The sequence below is a fragment of the Oryx dammah genome, unplaced genomic scaffold (genome assembly GCF_014754425.2).
Source record: "Oryx dammah isolate SB20612 unplaced genomic scaffold, SCBI_Odam_1.1 HiC_scaffold_8, whole genome shotgun sequence".
Classification (NCBI taxonomy): Eukaryota; Metazoa; Chordata; class Mammalia; order Artiodactyla; family Bovidae; genus Oryx; species Oryx dammah.
In genome coordinates this window covers 10,727,763-10,749,772 of record NW_024070192.1, presented here as the reverse complement: position 1 = coordinate 10,749,772, position 22,010 = coordinate 10,727,763, and the positions used below count along the sequence as shown (strand labels likewise).

At 48.3% G+C, this 22,010-nt stretch overlaps 1 protein-coding gene across 4 annotated transcripts in view; it reads right to left on the bottom strand.

Annotated features, from left to right (window-relative positions):
- The window catches only part of RNF213 (ring finger protein 213), a 120,450-nt gene extending 98,822 nt beyond the window's left edge, over positions 1-21,628 (bottom strand). For 3 of the 4 annotated variants that reach the window (XM_040244770.1, XM_040244771.1, XM_040244772.1), the window contains exons 1-4: positions 21,553-21,623; positions 19,148-19,340; positions 9,825-9,985; positions 4,290-4,439 (exon numbers count right to left, since the gene is read on the bottom strand). In XM_040244770.1, the coding sequence (XP_040100704.1) occupies positions 4,290-4,439; positions 9,825-9,985; positions 19,148-19,283 (447 nt within the window). In that variant the 5' untranslated portion in view covers positions 19,284-19,340; positions 21,553-21,623. Of the gene's footprint in view, positions 1-4,289; positions 4,440-9,824; positions 9,986-19,147; positions 19,341-21,552 lie in introns of all 4 variants that reach the window. The other variant, XM_040244773.1, reaches the window with a different exon arrangement.
- Between the last annotated feature and the right edge of the window lie 382 nt (positions 21,629-22,010).

Here is a 22,010-nt window from a genome sequence, read left to right as displayed (position 1 = left end):
ATATCTGGTAGATACACTCGGGCCACAACATCCTTTTTTTATACATTTTTTATACCTTTTTTTATACATTTATGTGAAGCACCTGATTTTGATAAAGGTCAGGACTGCTGACCCCTGCGTGACTCTGTATTCATCCCTATGTATAACAAAAGGTATGTAAGCAAACCTAAAAAATAAAGAAATTGGATCAGTTTCTGGAAAGACTGATTCCCCCATGTCGCTTCTTTCTTGCTCTCCGTTTTTCTGGCTGAATTCCCATCTGCAGCGTGGGTGCCCGCCACGTCTACTTACTTGCCCCGGTTTTTAAGTCCATACGAGAAGGAGTCCAAGGAGAGGCACCTTCCGATATTCAAGTGGCGCCGGTGGCCCAACGTAGATGGTGCAAATTCCTTGTCTTGGAATTTTATTGGTATCCCACATATACCAAGTTATTCAGCCTCTTTTTCTCTCCTACTTTTTTCTGGCTGAATTCCCATCTGGTACGTGGGTACTCACCAGGCACTGAGGCCTCCTCTCCTTCGGGAGAACGGAAAGGCGCCTGTGGTCTATGTAGGTGGTGATTGGTATTCCACGTAAACCAAGTTATTCAGCCTCTTTTTCTCCGCTAATTTTCTAATCTCTCTCTATCTGTAATTAAATAAGTTTTTTCCTAGGACACCAATTCCGTCCCCACCTTCGAATTACCCTGGATCCACCGGGGCTGGACCCCGGCACAAGGTCTTCTCAGTAACATGAGTGACAAATTCCCTTTATTGTATTGATTAACCTAAACTGAGGTTTCAATTGTTTGCAAGCAAAAGATTTCTAATGGTTAAACTTCAAAGTAGGTTGTTTCCTTTATACAGAAGCCCCAAATAAGTCAAGGCAATCAATGTTCTAACAACTTTGGTGGCATAAGATGTCAGGCTCTGGTAGATACACTCGGGCCACAACATCCTCAGGGCTCCAGACCTCTACACCATGGCACAGTCCAGGAGGACCCCTCTGTGACACATGCCCAACCCTCTGATCACAACAGAAGGTAGTGGAGGCTTTGGATCCCATCAACAGGTGCCAGCTGCCCTCCCCATGAAACCTGGATCATGCCTGCCTTCTAGAAGAAGGGGTGCTGTCAGCAGGGTTAAGGAAGTACATGCCATAGCGAGGGAGGCGACCCTGCAGAACCAAGAGGGTCTGGGAGGTGTGGCTGTGTAAAGATGGCAGTAAATGAAAGATGGACCCCTGGAGGGACATGACCCAGTTCCTGGAAGACAACGATTATGGGAAGGGATGACAGGATGATAATAGCCCAACATGTGGACCCCAACCACATCCCGGCCCCCAACAGCAGACTGGTAGACATCACCACACACCTGAGGCCGGCAGCCACCAGCCAAACCCTCTTTTTAATGGAACCAAACCTGGGAACCTAAAAACATAATAGAAATGAACTTATTTACAAAACAGAAATAAACCCACAGACATAAAAACAAACATGGTTATCAAAGGCGAAAGAGGAGAGGATAAATTAGAAGTTTGGGATTATCAGATATACACTACTATACATAAAGCAGATCAACAAGAATTTACTGAGTAACCCAGGGAATTATATTCAATATCATGTAAAGCTATAATGGAAAAGATTCTGAAAAAGAATACATATGTAACATATATATATTTAACACATGTATAGGTGTATAGTATCACTTTAGTATACACTTGAAGTATTGTAAATCAACTACACTTCAATTTTGAAAATTGTAATAAAATAAGTAAATAAAACCAAAACCACCTAACCGAGCAGCAACAGGGCAGTCTCTGGACGCTGATCATGTGCTCTGCTCTTGCCACCCCTCGAGGGGAACTCTCCCACATTTGTTGCCCACTTATCCCTTTCTCATGGGAACTGCCTTTTACATCTTTCACCCACTGTCCTGTTAGTATGTGGATGTCTTATTTCTTTGAAAGAATCAGTTAGGTATTCCAGTTGTGAACCCTTTGTCATCATATGTTGCAAATCGTTTCTAACATCTGCTTCTCCATATCATTGCTTAATGGTCTCCTGTAACCCAGAATCTGGAATATTTTATGCATCCCTATCTGCATTTAAGGGGTTGTTTTGGTGAGGCTCTGGAATATCTACATAATTTTATAAATAGTCACCTATATTTTCTAGAACTTTCAGGATGTCTTTTACATTAGTCAACCAATCTGGTATATATCTTAGTGTTTAATATGAGTATAGAAGGGCTTCCCTGATGGCTGAGTGGTAAAGAATCCACCTGCCAATACAGGAGATGTGAGTCCAATCCTTGGGTCGGGAAGATCCCTGGAAAAGGCAATAGTAACTCCACTCCCGTATTCTTGCCTGGGAAATCCCATGGACAGAGAAGCCTGGCAGGCTATAGTCCATGGGGTCACAAATGAATTGGACGGGACTTAGCGACTAACCAACAACAAGGAGAAAAGAATCATTTTTTCCAAATGGTGAGCCACGGTTCAAATGCCCCTTACTTAAAACAATGTTGCTGGGGCGGGGGGTGGGAGGGGGGTTCATGTTTGGGAATGCATGTACACCCGTGGTGGATTCATGTCAATGTATGGCAAAACCAATACAGAATTGTAAAGTAAAATAAAAAATTAATTAATTAAAAAAAAACACAATGTTGCTCTGTGATACACGATACCACCTTTATCACCTGCTCAGCTGTCATATATACTCACATCTGCATCTTAATGTTCTATGTCAGCTTTCCCTAATGGGTCTCTGTTACTCCATTGGGATGTTCTGTTGCTTTATATTGCTATGCTTATAGCTTACAACACATGCTGATGTCAAATCTCCCATTTATTGTACTTTTCTACATTCTTTTTTTTTTTTTTTTGTACTTTTCTACATTCTTTATAGGAACTCTCACCAATTTATACTCCAGGTGGACTTTTAGTGTCTTTTATCAATTTCCAAAAACAAAACAAAGCCACTGGAAGCAATATTACTTTTGCACATTAACTGACCAACTTGATGTATACATCTGAGTAAAGAACTGACATCTTTACAGTATTAAACCTTCCTTTTGGGAAAATCTATTTGCAGCTTGCTTTTCCTGTTTTTAGATCATGAACGGGCTCTCCACATCCGCTCCATATTTTCTATCAGTGCTCATGCACTGCTGTCCACTGTATTTACAAGGTGCTTTTGGGTTTCTGTTTTTTCTTGCACCACATGGCTGGTGAGATCTTAGTTCCCCAATCACAGATTGAAAACACCAAGTCCTAACCACTAGACCACCAGGGAATTCCCAAAGTGCTTCTGCTCTAAACTAACCAATAGATCGAAGCCCAGAGGCAAGACCACACCTCATTTACAGCCTTCCACCAGGCACCCAGTGCCCCTACATGCAGCAGCTGCTCAATAAATCTTTGTTAAATGACTCAATGGCCATCTTACTCAGGAAAAAAGTCACCATTCTGTGAAAAGATGATAGTTAAACACATCACTCTTCAGTGTCTGAAGCCTCACTGCTTTTCCTCACAAGCAAAATTACTTCCATTACATATATTAGCTAGTTTCACTTTTGATGTTATCAGTAAAAACCCTCAAGACTCACAAATGCTATAGACAATGAAAGAAGTCAGGACTAAATTCAGCAGACTTCCACGGCACAACCAGGGTTCAGAACACAAGCCCATAATCTCAGGTGCTGGCGACTACAGGGGCTGGGTGCATTCTCCAAGCCCTAGTAGAGGTTCAGCCTGGACCCCCACCAGTCTGGTCCTAGCCCCCAAGGGAGACCAGGCCCCCTGCTCTTCTCCATGAAGAGAATCTTATATGGCCTGTGGAGCTTTCAGGGTAAGTTTCCCATGTGCCAAAGGAGATAGCTACACACGAAATTAAAAGACGGATGGAAAAGTAGGGATGGGGGCCACAGGGCTTCCCCAGTGGCTCGGTGGTAAAGAATCTGCCTGCATTGCAGGAGATATGGGTTCAGTCTCTGGGTTGGGAAGATTCCCTGGAGGAGGAAATGGCAACCCACTTCAGTGTTCTTGCCAGAAAAATCCCACGGACAGAGAAGCACATGGGGGAAACACAGCACGGGAAGCACATGCAATAAAGCTGAAATCCAACATTAACAGAACATCCTCAGAGTCACGAGAGCTAAAACCCACAGGCATGGCTACTGTGTCAACCAGCCTGGGTAGGACTGGAAAAAGCCTCCCAACAGCCACCTTCAGCATCAGAGAGGGTGTGGGGCTCAGCTCCATGCAAGCCTTGGCAGGGAGGATCGTGGGCCACTGTTAACGCAAACTACCTGCTCAGAGTCTGGAGAGTACGTGTCAGTGACCTCAAACAGGATTGCATCTTCTTTTCTTCTTTTACGGGCAGAGTAACTAGCAGCTTCCAGCTCATCGGATGTGGATGTGCCATCTGCAGCATCTACAAAACCCTCGGACACAACTCCCTGTTGAAACATGATTCCCTTCAGACAGAGCAGGGTGACCACAGGCACTGCTCCATCAGGGTCTAAGGGACTTCTGACTCAAACCCAAGTGGGGAGACTCTCGAGTGAGGATCGAACCAGCTCCCCAGGCCCCTTGGCATCCAGGCTCAGCAGACACAGGGTCGCTGGTGTAGGGGAAAAAAGAAAGGGTTCTGCAGGTGGCAGGCAGAGCAAATCCATGCAAGCAAGCTGCCCCATGATAGAGCTGATGTTTGAAAGCCTTGGAACATCCGACCTTCCATACAAGCAGGTCTGGAGCCTGGTTCTCTAAGCTCCATCCCAATGCCCAGCCTGGTACTTCCACACAGATGCAGCTGTGAGGAGATTCCTGGAGGAGCAGGTAGCCCAGCATCTGAGGCCAGGCCTCAAGGGGGATATGGGGGATGGGAGCATGCAGGGTAGTGACCAATCTCTCTGGATGGCACACCCCAGGGAGCACAGAGCCAGCCCTATGCCATCCCTTCCTCCATCAAAGGAAGCAGTGAGAACCAGTAGGACTCACCACTGGGCCCCAGGCCACTGAGGGGAACAGGGCAGGACAGGGAACAGGGGAGTTGGGCTCAAAGCCAAGGCCTGGCTCCTGCACTGCAGCTGCTGCAGGTGAGCAGAGAGGGCCATTAGGCCCTTGGGCACAGGTCAGGGGAGATACCTGGGCCTCCCACATGGGGGCCTCATGGCCAGCACTGCACCCAAGTGGAGGGAAGACAGGAAAGGTTGAGAGCCTCTGACTGTTGAGGGGGGCAGGCAGTCAGTGTGGAAAGGGAAGGGGAGTTTTCTGAGGGGCACTTGGAAAGGCCCAGTGAATGAGACGGGTCAGAGCACACTGGCAGCCCAGGTGCAAAGCTCATCCCAGTCAGCACCAGGTACCCAGGCCAGCTCCCAGCAGGAAATCAAGGACAGGACCAAGATGACACTGGAAGGAACCACAGGATCAGTCAGCACCTTCAACCTGGCTCCCTGTGCTCCTCTTCCTCACGGTAGGTATAAATATTTTTAAATTTTGATGCTATGCCACACCGCAAGGCATGTGACAGCTTAGTTCCCTGACCAGGGATCAAACCCTCACCCCTTGCATTGGAAGGGGAAACTTAACCACTGGACCACCAGGAAAGTTCCTCCCTCACATCTTAAATATTTGGCGGAAATAACAGCTGGAGGCCACAGTACTTTCTGCTGTATGGATGATACAAATGACACTCTCCAGGGTGGAATATTCAGGTGGACTCCAACATTTGGCCATAAAACACTAGGGCTAGGACTTCCCTGCTGGTCCAGTGGTTAAAAACCTGCCTTGCAATACAGGGGACGCCGGTTCGATCCCTGGTCCAGGAGGATCCTACATGCCACAGGACAGCTAAGCCTATGTATGAGTCACAACTGCTGAGCCCATGTGCTGCAACTACAGAAGCCCTAGAGCACATGCTCTGCAACAAGAGAAGCCACTGCAACAAGAAGCCTGTGCTCCGCAACTGGAGACTAGCCCTGACTCTCTGCAACTAGAGAAAGCCCGTGCACAGCAACAAAGACTCAATTCAGCCAAAAGTAAATAAATATTAAACACACACACATGCACACACTGAGGCTGTGATAAAATCCTCTACTGAACCCTCACATGCCTGATGCCGGGAGCCAGCACGGGAGATCCCACCCATGACATGAGGAGAGACCTGACAGGCAAGGCGGATCAGGACTCGAGGGACTCCCTGGACCTGCTCGAGCATCTACCCCGAAACCAAAATCTGTCTGTCTACTGCTTACTATATTATGCCTTTCACCAACTCTTCTGGCATTAACAGGGGGCTATCCCCGACCACCTTTCTCTGGAGAAAATCAACTTAGGGCTCTAGTTGATAAGTCTCCTGGGCATGAAAGGAATATTTAAATACAAACCCCTCTGTTAGCATTCTAACTTGCGTGGCAGGTTTATCCATACTCTTACAACTAACACACATGACTGCTCACAACTTCCCAACCATGAAAGGCAGGGGAACTTAAACATTCTAAGGTCCTAATAGGCAAAGAGCCCTTCTAGGAGTAAAAAATTAGAATAGTACTGGTAAAGGATTTCATTGTTGAGCCAATGCTTGCTGCCAAGTTTCCATATCCCTTACCCATTGTATACCTGGGGAGTATATTAGTTAATATAGTTGGTATGTAGGAAAAATAAGTAGTAGCCTTGGTGTTAGCAACGTTAGACCTTTGAGTTAATAAATTCTTTCTTTGTTATAACCCACTGCACCTTTGCCCTATAGGAATGTAACTTTATTTAGTACTTTCTGAGAGTGGCGCCAGACTTTAGAAAAAACACTTTTAGAGAAAACAAGTTTTCTGGTTGACTAACCTTTATCAGAAGAAAGGGTCATAAAATGTTAGTAGGCCTCCAGGCCAGAAGATGATGTAAATCACATAAGACTTTTGTATATGGAAAGGTATGCAGAAAGAAAGCCTGGTTTCGATAAGGGTCAGAACTGCTGACCCTGCATGATTCTGCATCTTCCATTCCCCTCTATGTACAACCCAAGGTATAAAAGCTCTTTTTAAAAATAAAGTTACAGACCTGTTCCACCTAAGCCTGGTCTCCCCATCTCTCTCTCTCTCGTCGACTCCGTCTCTCCTGAGGGAACCCCTGGATCCTGCTGGGGCTGGACCCCGGTAGCCTAAGGTTATTTTCTTATGATGACAGCAGAGAAGCAAAACAGGTCAAAGGGTACCTGCTTTACTTGGGGTCCCACCACATTACTCTCACCTGTAGCGAAAAACCTGCCCCACTGTGGCAAATGCTGACTTTTAACCCATTTTCTAATTTAATAGTTTTAATATAAAACCTTGCAGCTCTTTTACTTTTGAGTGTTTGATTTCAGAGGTAGGACATTTATATGTTTAATGGCCATTTCTATCTTCTCTATTGTGGACTATATCGATTGCTAGTCATCTTTCTGTTGGGTAGGTTATTGTTTTCTACTTGATTTCTAGGAGTTTTTGACACATTGAGGCAACTCACTCTTAATTTTAAAATATTTCTATGTAAATACAAATATTTTTATGTACATGTGTGTGCTAAGTCATGTCATTTCAGTCATATCCAACTCTTTGTGATGCTATGAAGTGAATCCCAGGCTGCTCTGTCCATGGGATTCTCTAGGCAAGAAAACCGGAGTGGGTTGCCATGCCCTCCTGCAGGGAATCTTCCCAACCCAGGGACTGAGCCTCCATCTTCTGCAGCTCCTGCATTGCAGGTGGATTCTTTACTGCTGAGCTACCTGGGAAGCCTTTTTATGTACATACAAATATGTAAATGCATATTTTCCTAAACTGTTTACTCTTCATCTGTGCTCATCATACAAAGTTTTTAATTCTTTTAAGATTTTTTCTATAGCCAAATATACCAATCTTTTGTTTGTATTTTTCCCCTTTGCTTTAATTACTAGAAAATCTTTCCCATTCATGGGTCAGATAAATATTTACATATATTTTTTCCAACTGTCATTATACACATTAGGGTCTGTTTCTGGGTTGTATTTCTGGTACATTGACTCCTCCCAAGATTCATTGTTTTAATGACTGGCTTTGAAACATGTTTTTGTTCATCTAATACAGCAAGTCCCACTTTAGGCATTTCTTTTCAACAATTTTCTTGGTTATTCTTGCCCAATTTTTCTTCCAAGAGAACCTTAAACTTATTCAATCAAGGTTTAAAAAAGCTCTAATCCTGCTAGGCTCAATACTGTTTTCAATCACAGTGTCAAACACTTACTTCCTAATGGTGTATATTCCTTCATACTCACTTTAAAAGTATTTACAATAGCCAGGATATGGAAACAACCTAAGTGTCCACTGACAGATGAATGGATAAGGAAGATGTGGTACAGATATACAATGAAATATTACTCAGACATAAAAAGGAACAAAACTGGGTCATTTATACAGGTGTGAATGGACCTACAGTCTGTTATACTGAGCAAAGTAAGTCAGAAAGAGAAAAATAAATATTGTTATATTACTGCATGTTATGTAGAATCTAGGAAAATGGTACAGATGAACCTAGTTCCAGGGCAGGTATACAGACACAGATGTAGAGAATGGACATATGGACACAGGTAAAGGGAAGGGGAGGGTGGGATGGATTGGGAGACTAGATTTGACAATAAATACACTACCCATGTGTAACACAGAGAGCTAGTGGGAACCTGCAGTATAGAACAGGGTGCTCAGCTTGGTGCTCTATGATGACCTAGATGGGTGGGATGGGGGTGGGTAAGAGGGGATATTCGTATACATATAGGTGATTCTTTTCATTGTACAACAGAAACTAATACAACTTTGCAAAGCAATTATACTCCAGTAAAAAAAATTTAATAAATAAAAAATAAATTTGAAAAAGGAACTACAAAAAAAAAGTTTACCCCAAATTTCAGTGTCCCATGTGGCCCAGGCCCAAAGCTGGCCATCCTGCTCTGGACAGGATTAGTGTCCAAGGAGAATGAAACACTCACACACATCACAACTACCACACACACTCACACATGCATATACCACACACATACTATGTGCACACATACACTCGAATGTGTGCACATACTCACATAGGCATGCACACACACTCACAAGGGGCCACAATACTGCCAGCTGCAGCACCTCTCTCACCAGCCAACCACAAGGAACAAAACAAAGGACCACATAGGAAACCAGCTCCAACCAGGCAGAGACAACAACCCCCTCAGTCCTCCAAGAAACCTGGGAACAGACCCAGCTGCTTAGGTCTGGACAGGCTGGACTTTGGTGTGGGGAGCTCTCGCTCATCCAGAAGGATGAATCTGTCCTGAATCTGTCAGGCAACTCTCTGCAAGCCTCACCTGGGCTCCTGCCTGGTCACTCACTCAGGAGACACTCTCTTGGGAAGCTGAAGACGGCTCAGCTTCCCCATCGAGGAATGGTGGCATTTCCAGAGCACCTCCATTTCCCCAGAGCCTGGAGGCACCTTAGGAACTTGTCTGGTCCATGCAAAATGCCCAGAGCAAAGACGGACACCCACATGGCCGAAGCGCAGACACCCAGATGCAGCCCCGCCACAGGATCTGGGAGACACGACACGCTGGGTATGGTGGAAGAAAAGGGAGGGGATGCAGGGACCCTGCATGAATCAGGCACAGAAGGGGCAGCTCTGCCGCAGCCCAGCATGCAGGGGCCAACAGGCTGGGCAGCAGCGAAGCTGTCCTGGAGAGGACACTGTGGGGACACTTGCTCAGCCACTGATGAAACCACAGCAGGAAACAGCATCCTTGCAAAGCCTGGAGATGGGCAGAACCACACCTCCCAGACCCAATTCCCCAGGGGCCAGACACTCACTCGCTTGGTTTGCCACGAGGCACTCGAATGGGGCTCATCTGGGTCTTCTTGCCAATCACCTGAGCCCAGGGACAAGGAGGAGCTGCTTTCCTCCCTCAGCTCCTGTCCACACTCCATTTCTCCCTCCGGGGCCGATGTCTCCTTGAGATTGCTCTGAGAACCTACAAAGGCGGATGGACATGGATCACATCTCAGAAAAACAAGTGAATGTCCCTGGGGAAAACTTGGACTCCTCCCATGAGTGCTGTTCAAGATTAGTCCTCTCCCCACTCAAGCTGCTGTCTTGGCTACAGTGAGTCAAGCCTGGTACAATTTCTGCTGTCGTGTGGGCAAGAAATGCCAGGCTGGATGAAGCACAAGCTGGAAACAAGATTGCTGGGAAAAATATCAATGACCTCAGATATGCAGATGACACCACCCTTATGGCAGAAAGTGAAGAACTAAAGAGCCTCTTGAGAAAGTGAAAGGGGAGAGTGAAAAAGTTAGCTTAAAACTCAACATTCAGAAAACTAAAATCATGGCATCCGGTCCCATCACTTCATGGCAAATAGATGAGGAAACAATGAAAACAGTGAGAGACTTTATTTTGGGGGGCTCCAAAATCGCTGCAGATGGTGAGTACAGCCATGAAATTAAAAGACACTTGCTCCTTGGAAGAAAACCTATGACCAACCGAGATAGCATATTAAGAAGCAGAGACATTACTTTGCCAATAGAGGTCCGCCTAGTCAAAGCTATGGTTTTTCTAGTAGTTATGTATGGATGTGAGAGTTGGACTATAAAGAAGGCTGAATGCTGAAGAACTGATGCTTTTAAACTGTGGTGTTGGAGAAGACTCTTGAGAGTCCTTTGGACTGCAAGGAGATCAAGCCAGTCAATCCTAAAGGAAATCAGTCCTGAATATTCATTGGAAGAACTGATGCTGAAGCTGAAACTCCATTACTTTGGCTACCTGAGGCTAACTGACTCATTTGAAAAGACCCTAATGCTGGGAAAGATTGAAGACAGGAGGAGAAGGGGATGACAGAGGATGAAATGGTTGAATGGCATCACTGACTCGATGCACATGAGCCTGAGCAAGCTTCGGAGTTGGTGATGGACAGGGAAGCCTGGCGTGCTGCAGTCCATGGGGTCGCAAAGAGTTGGACATGACTGAGCGACTTAACTGAACGGAACAAATATATTAAACATCTACAACATCTAAGGTTCATCTACAAATGAAACTTAAGACCAAAGAACTAAAGAAAACTGGGAGGATATTTGTAACACACGACAGCCCGGGGCCACTGTCCTTTGATAAACTGTGGGCATGCTGACCTCCTCTCTCTTCCACCAGCCTCCACTGCAGGGGGTGGGGCCCCCATTAGACTGATCCAATCAGAACCTGGCATTTCTCCAGTTCCAGTGATTGACAGAAGTACAGCAGGGGTCCAGGGCTGGTTACTGGGGTTTCTGACCCATCAACTCCTTCCTTCTGGTCAGACAAACAGACCCTATGCTTGGAATCAACTAGTTTGCCTCCATGAAGACAGCAGCCTGAGGACAAAGCAGGGCCGCCGGGACCTGAGAAAGATGCAGAGCTGTGCAGAGATCTGACTCCCTCAATCTGGAAATGAGTGTGTGAGGCCCAGTGCATGCATCCCACTGAGGAAGCAGGGAGCTGGGTGTCTGGTCATCTCCAATACATACAGCCCCAGTGACTGAAAATCAGTAAGAGTAACTTTTAAAAAAGGGAATTCCCCAAAGAAAACAGGTAGTTCAAAGAAAAGGAATTATAAGTGAGCTCTTAACCTTTGAGAAGACACTTACTTTCCCTACCAATCAAGGAAGTAGCAATAGAACCCAAAAGGTACCCCCTCCTACCAATCTGACAGGCCCAAAACTAGACACTCTGGTGTGGCTGGAGATGAAACCTCGAAGAGCCTGCAGAGGAGAGAGGCTGGGGGAAGCCTTGTCAATTTGAAGGCTTCCATTATAAATGTACATGGTGGCTCCTTGGAGCTTGTCCTTAAGACACACTGGCACCAGGGGCAGATCCCTTGCCAGCATCCAGCCCAGCCATTCCCATTTACGGCAGAACAGGAGTCCAGCTAAGACCAGCTGCTGCGTGGCAGAGGTGAGGCCAGTCTCAGCTAGAGGCCATGGCACAGTGCCACACAACATGGAGGAAGCATCTGCAAGGTGACACACCAAATGTTAAGTGTTGTGTTCATAAGGGTGTGAAGGGTCTGGGCTGGGGGTAAGCTGAGGGGGTTTACCATTTTTTATATCCTCCCGTCGTAACATATGGGTTATTCATACAAGCATGTATTACTTCTACACTTATCAATACAAAAAGGAAACTAGCCGGATTCAGTAAGAGCAAAACTTAAGAATCTCTATTGAGCACTCCGCATGTTAACCCATCAGGTACTCACAGCCACCCTGTGACCTTCTCAGGTCCCCAGTTGGCAAGGTGGGGAACAGGATTTGAATCCAGGCTCAGAGGCCAGGATAGGCCCTGGGGACAGTGCCACGGCCACTCTTTCCCCCAGGATTGCAGCTGAATCAGAGAAAATTCCTGTCCCTGCCTCATGAAGTATGGGCTCACCAGGTGCATGCACATTAGGCAGCATGACCTACCCTGAATCATCCCTGCAAACAGATGAGAACAGATACATGGGTATCCAGAAAGTGCTAAGGGAGTCTAAGCTCCCCTTCACACAGATCCCCAAATCTGGTTAATGGCTGATCAACCCATGAATGGGGGAGGAGGGCAGGGACCTCACAGGCAGCCTGAAATCACTGCTACAGAATTAGTTCAACCTAAAGCAGTCAGCTGCACAGACTCCACTTCTGGGCTCCCAAATGAACCCCAGCAGCAGCTCTGGGTCTGCTTCCCCCGCCCTCCCACAGCAATCCCCGCCCCTCCCTGCAGCTGCCTTGTCCTGAAGGCTGAAGAAAATTCCACATACCTCAAGCTTTCATATGAGGTTCCCTAGAGCAGTCAAAGTCACAGGGACAGAAAGTAGGATGGCAGATGCCAGGGGTTGGGGTTGGGGGAGGGAGATTAGTGTCTAATAGGGACAGAGTTTCTGTGTGAAAACAGGAAGAAGTTCTGGAGAAGGATGGTGATGACTGGGTTGCACAACAATGTGAATGTGCCTAATGCCACTGAACTGTGTCAACTGAAAAAAAACAATTTGTAACCTCAGGAGTTCCCTGGTGGTTCAGTGGTTAAGAATCCACCTTGCAATGCAGGGGATTACATTGTTCTGTTCCTGGTTGGGGAAGGAAGATCCCACATGCCTCGGAGCAGCTAAGCCCACATCACAACTACTCAGCCTGACACAGCCAAATAAATAGATAATCTTAAAAAAAAAATACTCATAACCTAAATATTGACAGTTATGTGTTTTATTCAGTGGGAATTCTTAGGACTTCAAGGCCCCAAGACATGATCTCAAGTTACCCCATGAGAACTGCTCCAAGGAGGCAAGGGGAGGAGCCAGGTGACACAGAAGCTTTGCAGCAAAGGGCAGGGAGCCTGAACATCAAAAGATTATTGTTAATTAAAGAAAACCAGGAACCCAAGTTAAGAAATTTAGCACTTTTCTATGTATGGGAAGATGCAAATGTCTGGGCTCACTGAAATCATTCATTTGATTGATTCAGCTATCTGGGGCCGGTATCTTGCTTTGACATCCAGAGTTCCTCAGGGCTCACTGCAGGGAGTGGGTACAGTCTGATGGCTGCTAGGTAGCAGGTATTCTTTCCTTCCTGGGTTCCCTCAGGGCTCACCAGCTCACCTTCACAGTGGCTGCAACTGCTGGTGACTGTGACATCTTTATTGATATGACAGGAAATATTACTGTCATATTTCTCAATTGTCCAGTTAAAATATGTTTAAATTGGTAACGCTTGTGCATCAATGCAAATAATCAATAATCAATCTATAATAAGGAATTGCTGTTCAGTCACTAAGTTGTGTGCAACTCTTCTGTGACCCCATGGACTGTAGCCTCCCAGGCAAGGATACTGGAGTGAGTTGCCATTTCCTTCCCCAGGGGACCTTCTCTGCCCAACCCAGGGATCGAACCCATGTCTCCTGCAATGGCAGGTGGATCCTTTACCAATGAGCCACCAGGGAAGCCCTCTAGAAGAGTTTTATTCAAGCAAAACTGAGGCCTACAGCCCAGGTGGCAGCCTCTCAATAGTTCTGAGGAACTGCTCCGCTGAAGCCTGGTCTTCAGTTTTACACCTTGTCAGAACAAAGAACGTACACTAGACATGAGAGGGGTGCATCCACGAAGCAGATTATCATGTACACTGCAAGTCAGCATGATGCTGGTGTCTGGAAAGGGAATCTCAGGTTTGAGGGGAGGTTGTTGACATGGACACCACAGCACAGGATGCATCCATCCCTATCTTCAAAGCATTGTTGCTAACGGCTAAAACACATGTGTGAGGCATGTTTGACAGGCCATGAGTCAGGCTGTTCCAGTTCACACAGGCTGAATCATGTATAAGCCACAATGACTTCTCCATATCTCAGTTTGTGATCATCTCTCCCATCACTTGTTTTTAAATACTCTATCACAATTTTAAAAAAAAATTAAAATCACTACATAGAACAATGCAATTCTCCCAGTCCACCCACTCCTCCCACCACCTGACAGCCGCCAGGTCAGGTGCGGTGGGCAAGAAGGGGAGCAGAATTTCCCACCTCAAAACAAGCTACTTTAGCACCCAGGGTTATTTCCTGCTGAAGGCAATGAAAACTCAGCAGATTTAAGAAAAGCTATTGAACTCCCCTTCAATGTTTTAAATTTACATCAGAAAGGGGGTCTATAACAGGAAGAGAGCCATTACTATAGACAGCTTTTAACCAAGAAACTTATCTACATAGTAGAGCAACCTCTATTTTCCACAAGTCTCTGCCTCCCAGTGAAAAGCTCTCTTTGTAGCCCCAGATCCTAGCAGGCACCTTAAGTCAGGATGTTATAGAAGCTCTAATTACCTGGTTGCCTTTTGGGTCTCAAATTTTTATGGGGCTTCTATACATATAAAATGTGAATCTGTCTCTTATCAATTTAATTGTTGAACAGCCAAAGAATTTAGGAGAGAAGAGGGAAATGTTTTGCTCCCTTGTGGCACAGATTCGACAGCCAGTGCAGGCAGCCACAGAAACCAAGTGTGGCCCCATCTTTGGACCCACCAGTGGTGGCAAGCAGGTGGCTCTTTCTCTAACCAGTGAGCCCTCCACAGTCACACCCGAACCCCAGGGGCTAACCTCTCCCACGGCAGCTGCCTCTGGAGCTTCCCCAGTGGCTCTCAATCCTTCCTGGACTCCTATGGGGTCTCGGGCTGCTTATCTTATTGTTTTCTATTATAAAAACATCAACAAGAAAAACTCGGAAATGTAGAAAATAGAAGGAAAAATACATTTCCCAGAAACCACCTCCCTTCCAAAAAATAATCTTTTAGCATTCAAAGAGGAAGTCCCACTTGGATACCCTGGAGGAACTGTCAGAAGAGTGCGGAAGTGGGGTAGGGGAAGGCCTCCTGACCACCCGCTGCCCTCTGCCCTGCTCGACCTAACGACATTGGAAGCCCTCCACCGCAGACCAAAGGCACATCACCCTTGGCAAAGCCAGCCACCCTCCACCTACACCCAGAGTGGCCTGGAACTCTCCACACACTCTCCTTTCGAGGCAGAAATTGTTAGACAGTATAAGACTTTGAGACCTCAATTTCTTTTTTATTTTTTAATTTCAACTTTTCTCTCCTCAAGTAAGCATCTCACTCTTTGTTCTAATTTTCCAGGCATTCAGAGGAAGGCCTCCCTGGTCTGGAGGGTCATAAAACCTTCAAATCCAGGACAAGACAATCATTAACTGCTGTCCAGTTTATCAAGGAGAAAAACTCCAGGTAGACAGTTAGCTCCTAAACATACATCTAGCCCCTAAATAACGGTCTGGGGTCTTGAGAAAGGGTTGAGGGATGGTGCTGAAATGTCTGGAAAAACTGAGAAACGGGGGGATCCAAGAAAGCTATAAAAATGGCAAACTGGACTCTGCGATGTTTAAACTAATTGGTCAGAAAGGACGTATATTAAAGTCACAAGCCAACAAAAATGTACAGATCAATACTAGTAAAGATATGAAACTGCTGCAAACCCCCTCTCAATGTCTATGCTGAGGACTTTTATCTCTGTCTTCTAAAAATAAACTTTGCCTGTATGATTTTGCTAGTTTGCAGAATTCATTCTTCGGCTCACGTTTCACTTTCACGTCCTTATTTGGGTGGCCTCTCACTGTCCCTCAGATTCAGTCATCCTGGGTACCTCTAGGAAGCTGCACCACAGCCTCTTCAGGCTCCAAGCCCTGCTCAAGTTCGCAAGGAACTTGCACCCGCAGCACCAGAGGGAAGCCAGTGTCCAGGAAGCCCAGAGCTCCCGGGCTGGCAGACCTACAATGGCTAAAAGGTGGAGACAATCCCCTCAGCAGCCAAGCCTCCTAACAGTTTGGTTTCAGTTTCCATTCCTGTAAGTAGAGGCTTGTCTGAGTAAGAGAAGCAGAGAAACCGGCAGGAAGTGGGTGGGAGACAGAAGAAGGAAACTGGCAGTCTCATTCAACACCCAGTCCTCAGCCCTACTGTGTGCCCCACACTGAGTGACCAGGGCCCAGCTCCTCCCCTCCCACCCCCATGGATGGGTGAGGGACCACTCCCAGTGACCCAGCCCTAAGGACAATGGCCCTCTTTAGCACTCACTGTGCTCACGGAGGATAAGAAGGCAGCCTAGAAGCCGACCAGCTCCCAAAAGCTCTCAAAGCCTTTGCCCCTGGAACTGGCAAAGATGTCAAGCATCTCAGAGGTATAGGCTGTCCACTTTGGTAGTGGCCGAGCCCTGCTAAGGGTAGGGGCTCCAGAATGACATCTTACTGGGCCGAGGTGGACGGCTGTCTTGCCTGCTCTCCCTACTTGCCTGGACATGCAAGACCCTAGAAGATGACCTGGTGTTCTCAGACAAGGCTTTTTTTCCCCTGTTATGTTGGAAAACACATCAGTTGCTCTTAGCAGCCCTGTGAAAGGCCCTCGCACAAAATTAAAGGGAGGCCAGGAGGAGTGAGCTTTCCTGTTGACTCTCCCGAAGGGGTGAGTCTCAAGAGGCGCCAGGCACAGGACTTGAGACTCAAATGAAGCCCTGATTTTCTCCTGTTAATCCATCTGTCAGGCGAGTGTATGCTCCTCAGTTTTCGTCCCGTCACAACAAAGATCTGGAGTGATGGACATTAAAGCCCCCTTGGCGTGTCACACCTCTTGGGTCTTGGACAGACCGTGTTATAGCTCTCAGGTCTCGAACGGACCATGTTATAGCTCTTAGACAAATCAGTGTTACAACTCTATTTTATTTAGAAAATAGCAGGAAAATCCATCTTCGAGGCGTGAGGGCACATCGATCCAAAGACACAAGGAGAAGAGTGCCCCAGCGCATGGGGGGGAGAGAGAGAGAGAGAGAGTGTACACGGGCGGGGGGGGGGGGGGGGGGGGAGAGAGAGACAGCCCTTTGGCTCCTCTTTTTATGTTTTTCTCCCCCCTGGGCCTGCACTATGCAAATTGGGCTTAGTCACCAGTGCTGTTCTACCTGAAGTCCTCACTCCGGTCCTCGGACCTTCCTTTGACCTTCCTCTGTTCTATTTTCGCAGGCTTTTCTCTTCCTTGTCTTTTAGTCACCACCATTTTGGACTCCTTTTCCCTCTTCTAACTACCTAACACATCTCACGTCAATTTAATTCTTAGACAAGCCAAAAGGACCTAGAAGGGAAGAGGAAAACTTCTTCCCTGACGATGCTAAGGCCAACAAGACCTCAACCACAGCTTCCTTCTAGGGAACTGGCTCTGGCTCCTGAGTTCAAAATCTTTACCAGTCGCTAGCTGCTTGACTGTGAACAGTTACTTAACCTCTCCTTGCTTCACTCCTGGCATTTGTAAAATGAGGATTGATGATAGCTCCTCCCTCAATATTTAGCATAGCATTGGGCAAATCACAGGTTAGCTGATTGGTCTTGGTTTTATTTGTGCTTTTAGTCTCTGAGGTCCCAAAGACCGCTCCTCCCAAGACTCCCTAGTCAGGCAGATGTTCTAGTAACCAGGGGTTGGGAGCTCTGGAAGGTGGGAAATTACAACTGGATACCAAAACTTCAGCCATGCCATGCCATGATTCAACATCTGGACCAGGAATTGATGATCAGAGTGAACACCTGGCTGCCCACCAAGCTCCTCCCATAGGATTAGCAACAAGAAAAAAATCAATGAGAAAAGCAACAGCAAAAAGTGGCCACCTCTCCATACCTCTTACAGGCCAAAGAGTGCACCTGTAACAGGAGCACTTTGTACAAATGCAGCTGAAGCGGAACCAATTAAAAGAACTGGGGTGGCATCTATCTCATCCCTGATTCAAACTGCACCTTCTTCAGTTCACTCAGCAATTATTTATTGAGCACCTACTGTGTTCCAGGCAACATACGGGAGAGTTGGGATAAAGCAGTGAATAAGAGAGCAAAGGTCTCTGAAGACCCACCATGGTGTCATCCAAGTGCTACTGGGACAGATAGCCTGGGGAAGTACAGTTCAAAGTGAAAGTGAAGGGGCGGGGCACACACAGTTTGCAACTGGGTGGTCAAAGTGGGCCTCCAGAAGAGGAGACAGTTGAGCAAAGATTGGAAGGCAGGGATAGGGGAAGCTGTGCGGCCCTCTAAGAAAAGGTGTGTTCCAGGCAGAGGGACCAGGCAGTGCAAAGGTCGTGTGGTCAGAGCATGTCTAGTGTGTACTAGAAGGAGCAGGGAGACAATCCAATGTCCCAGGCATCAAGAGAATCAAGGACCCACCAGAGTCAGCAGGTGAGGCCTACGTGACACGGTTCCTCCTTCATGCACCTATGAGCCACCCTTCATCAGGAAGGGCCTGTGCAAGCTGTGGGGACCCCTTCCCCACCAAAGGGCCTGGGATGCCACTTTATACAGCATCCTCTGAAATCCACTTAAGATCCCTCAGCTCAGCCCAACACTTCCCATTCCCTAAGGAGAAAGGAAACTCCAAGTTCTCTCCAAGAAATGAAACCGAAATTCTTTAAAAAGTGACAGATACTTTCAGCAAAGGACTGGATAAAACTGTATTTGTAAGGAAAGTGTTTCCTCTAGAAACAGTTCTCTAGTCACAGAAGACCTGCTAGCCTGGGATGCCTGCTGGTCAAGGTCTCCACTTCTAGGGATGGAAGAGGGACTGAGCTAACTGCCCTCCCCACCACCTGCACCAGGCTCCCAGCCCCATCAGGGCCTTACCTGGTACTCCTTCGGGGGCTGCAGGAAGCAGCCTTTGTCCACACTCGCTGCAGAACTTTGGGGCTTCCTCTTTGGAAATATGCCGGCAGGAAGGACATTCCATACTTCCAGGGAGAGGATTTCCTGGGGCTGGCATGCTTCTGCCGATCTGGAAGCTAGAGTCTTGAGGCTGCCAGCTTTATACCCCTACCACCTGTCACATGACCACAGCCTTGCTTCAGTTTCATTTTCTGAGAAAGTGAAATTGCAGCGGCCCAGTTCTCCCTGCTCAATTGAAACCTAGTCTGATCACCGCCCCCAAGGTTCTCCAGTCTTCCTCATCCCAAGCTCCCCTTCCATGTGGCTGCAGCACCCACTTCCTTTTCTGCTGCCCCCACCAGGGCCAGGCTTGCCCCTCCCAGCCTCCTGACAAGACTCAGTGAGTCTAAAAATGTCCCCATCCAGCTGAGACTGGGAGCCTGTTCAGCTGAGCCAAGTGAGTGGGGTCTGGGGGTAGTAGGGGAGCAGGCAGAGACTGTCGGTACCTGCTGTATGCCCCAGGCAAGGGACTCAGACTCTAACTGGCTCACTGCAGAAGTGCTGGCAGCAAATGGCTGAGTCAGAGCCTGCCATAGGAACCAGCCTGCACAGGGCAGCCCAGGGCTACAGGGGATGGCAGTCAGGACTCTTAATAACAGGTCCAGTGTTCAAGATTCCTAATAACAGGAATTGCCATCTACTAAGCCTACACTCTTCTTACGGACCATCTGGCCCTCTGAACACCCTCCATGGGGGTGGCAGCAAACCACGGTCAGGGTCATGTGCAAGGTCAGGACTCAGGCTGAGAATCTCCAGCCTCCAGAGACCACTGAGTTCATCCATGGTGAGAGTGGAGACACTTATCTTGGTTCTTGGGGCACAAAGATCCACCTGTCACCCTTTTCTGTTGGCATCAGACCCAAGAATTCTGCTGGAGCAGTGGCCCAGTCGGCTCCTTCCCCAGCTGGGAGGGCAAGCAAAGGGCCCCATCAGACAGCGACTCCCTGTCTGCCGGCCCCCTGCGGCCCCTGCGTCTCCTTCTTACTTTATCTGACACCACCCACTTGTTCTCCCCTGATGGTGGGCTGGGTAGGGGGAGAGCAGGACCAAAAGCACCCGAAGTGTGTGGTTACCCTCAGGGTCCTGATCCCTACCTCCCTTCTCCCCCTCCGAACGCCCCCTGAAACAACCACCTCTGTAGCCTGGGCACTCTCTCACTAAAAGACTCTCAATGACTCCCCAGGGCCCGGTCCTCTCTCCTAAGGTGCATTCCCTCTGTCCAAAGCTCTGCTTCCACACAGACCAGAAAACTCACAGAAGGGATCAGAATTCCTCACTCAAGTGTCCTGTTGTTTATCCCCAGCACCAGGGGCTTATGGGTTAGGGCAGGTACCAACATTTCCTCTCAGTTACCTGACTTTTTTCCTTCCCCCTTTTTCCAGCCACATCCCCCCAACCACCACCAAAGAAAACCATGTGGAGGCCCCCACCTCCACTCTCCCATTCTCAGCCCTCCCTGGCTTCTCCCAGGGCCACGGCCCACTCCCAGCTGTCAAGGCCATCACTGGAGAGGTGCCAACTTGGCCTTCAGCCCCTGGCCACAGACAACTCTGATGAGTCAGACAACCCTGATAAGTCAGGAGCACCCTGCCCCTGGATGGCCTGGTTATGTGGGCAGTGATCCTGGTCTCCTAAAAGTTACTGTGAAATAAAAGATAACGGGCATTTTTCACATCACTTTCTCATTGTTGCAATTAGTGAAAGCCCAGGATTCAGTTCAGGGTAGAGGCAGAGGCCCCTGGGTCTGGCGGTTCCCATCAGCTATCAGCCCCCGCCGCGCCCTCTCCCAGGGTAGGGTGCTCTTGGGTTCAAAGTCGGAGTCCAGCACTTCCCCGCGGGGAGTCCAACCCGAGGCTGGGCCCCTGGGAACGTCGCTGGGGCCCGGGGAAAGCGCTCGGGCCCCGCCGCGCCCACCTGCTGCGCGCGGCCTGAGAGCAGGTCAACACTGCCCCGCGGGGCCGGGATGGACCGGGAACCCGCAGACAAACCGAAACTTGCCGCCCGAAAAGGAGGGGGCCGGCCCGGAGGGCGGCCGGACGCGACGCATTGGGACGCAAGCGCCGCTCCCCGGCAGCGCCTCGGGCCCGGCCACTGCGACCCAGGACCAGACTCGGCGGGAACCCTGATTCATGGGACCCTCTCGCACCTAGGGGAATGGCACTCCGACCAGTGGGACAGCCCGTAACCGGGGTAACTTGCGCCCTGCACTCACGGGACCCGGCATCCCTCCCTGTAAAGCCGCATTCCGCCCCCTCGAGACCTCCGTCCAAGGTACCCGCGCCCGGGCCCTGCAATTGTGCACCCCAGCCCGGCCCGCTAGCTCTCACCTTGGCGGCTCCCAAGCCCACTCTGCCGCCTGTAGGCAAGGTTTCGTTTCTCTAGTCCTGGGTCCCGCCCCTCCCGCTTCGGCAGGCTCTGCGGAGCTCACGTGGGTGTAGCCGGAATCCCCGGTCGAGTGGCGCCCTCCAGTGGACCCGGAGCCAGGCCCTGTTCAGTCCAGTTCAGTTCAGACGCTCAGTCGTGTCCTTTTAGCGACCCCATAGACTGTCTTGGAGGAGAAGGCAATGGCGACCCACTCTTGCCTGGAAAATCCCATGGACGGAGGAGCCTGGTAGGCTGCAGTCCATGAGGTCGCTAAGAGTCGGACACGACTGAGCGACTTCACTTTCACTTTTCATTTTCATGCACTGGAGAAGGAAATGGCAACCCACTCCTGTGTTCTTGCCTGGAGAATCCCAGGGACGGCGGAGCCTGGTGGGCTGCCGTCTATGGGATCGCAGAGTCG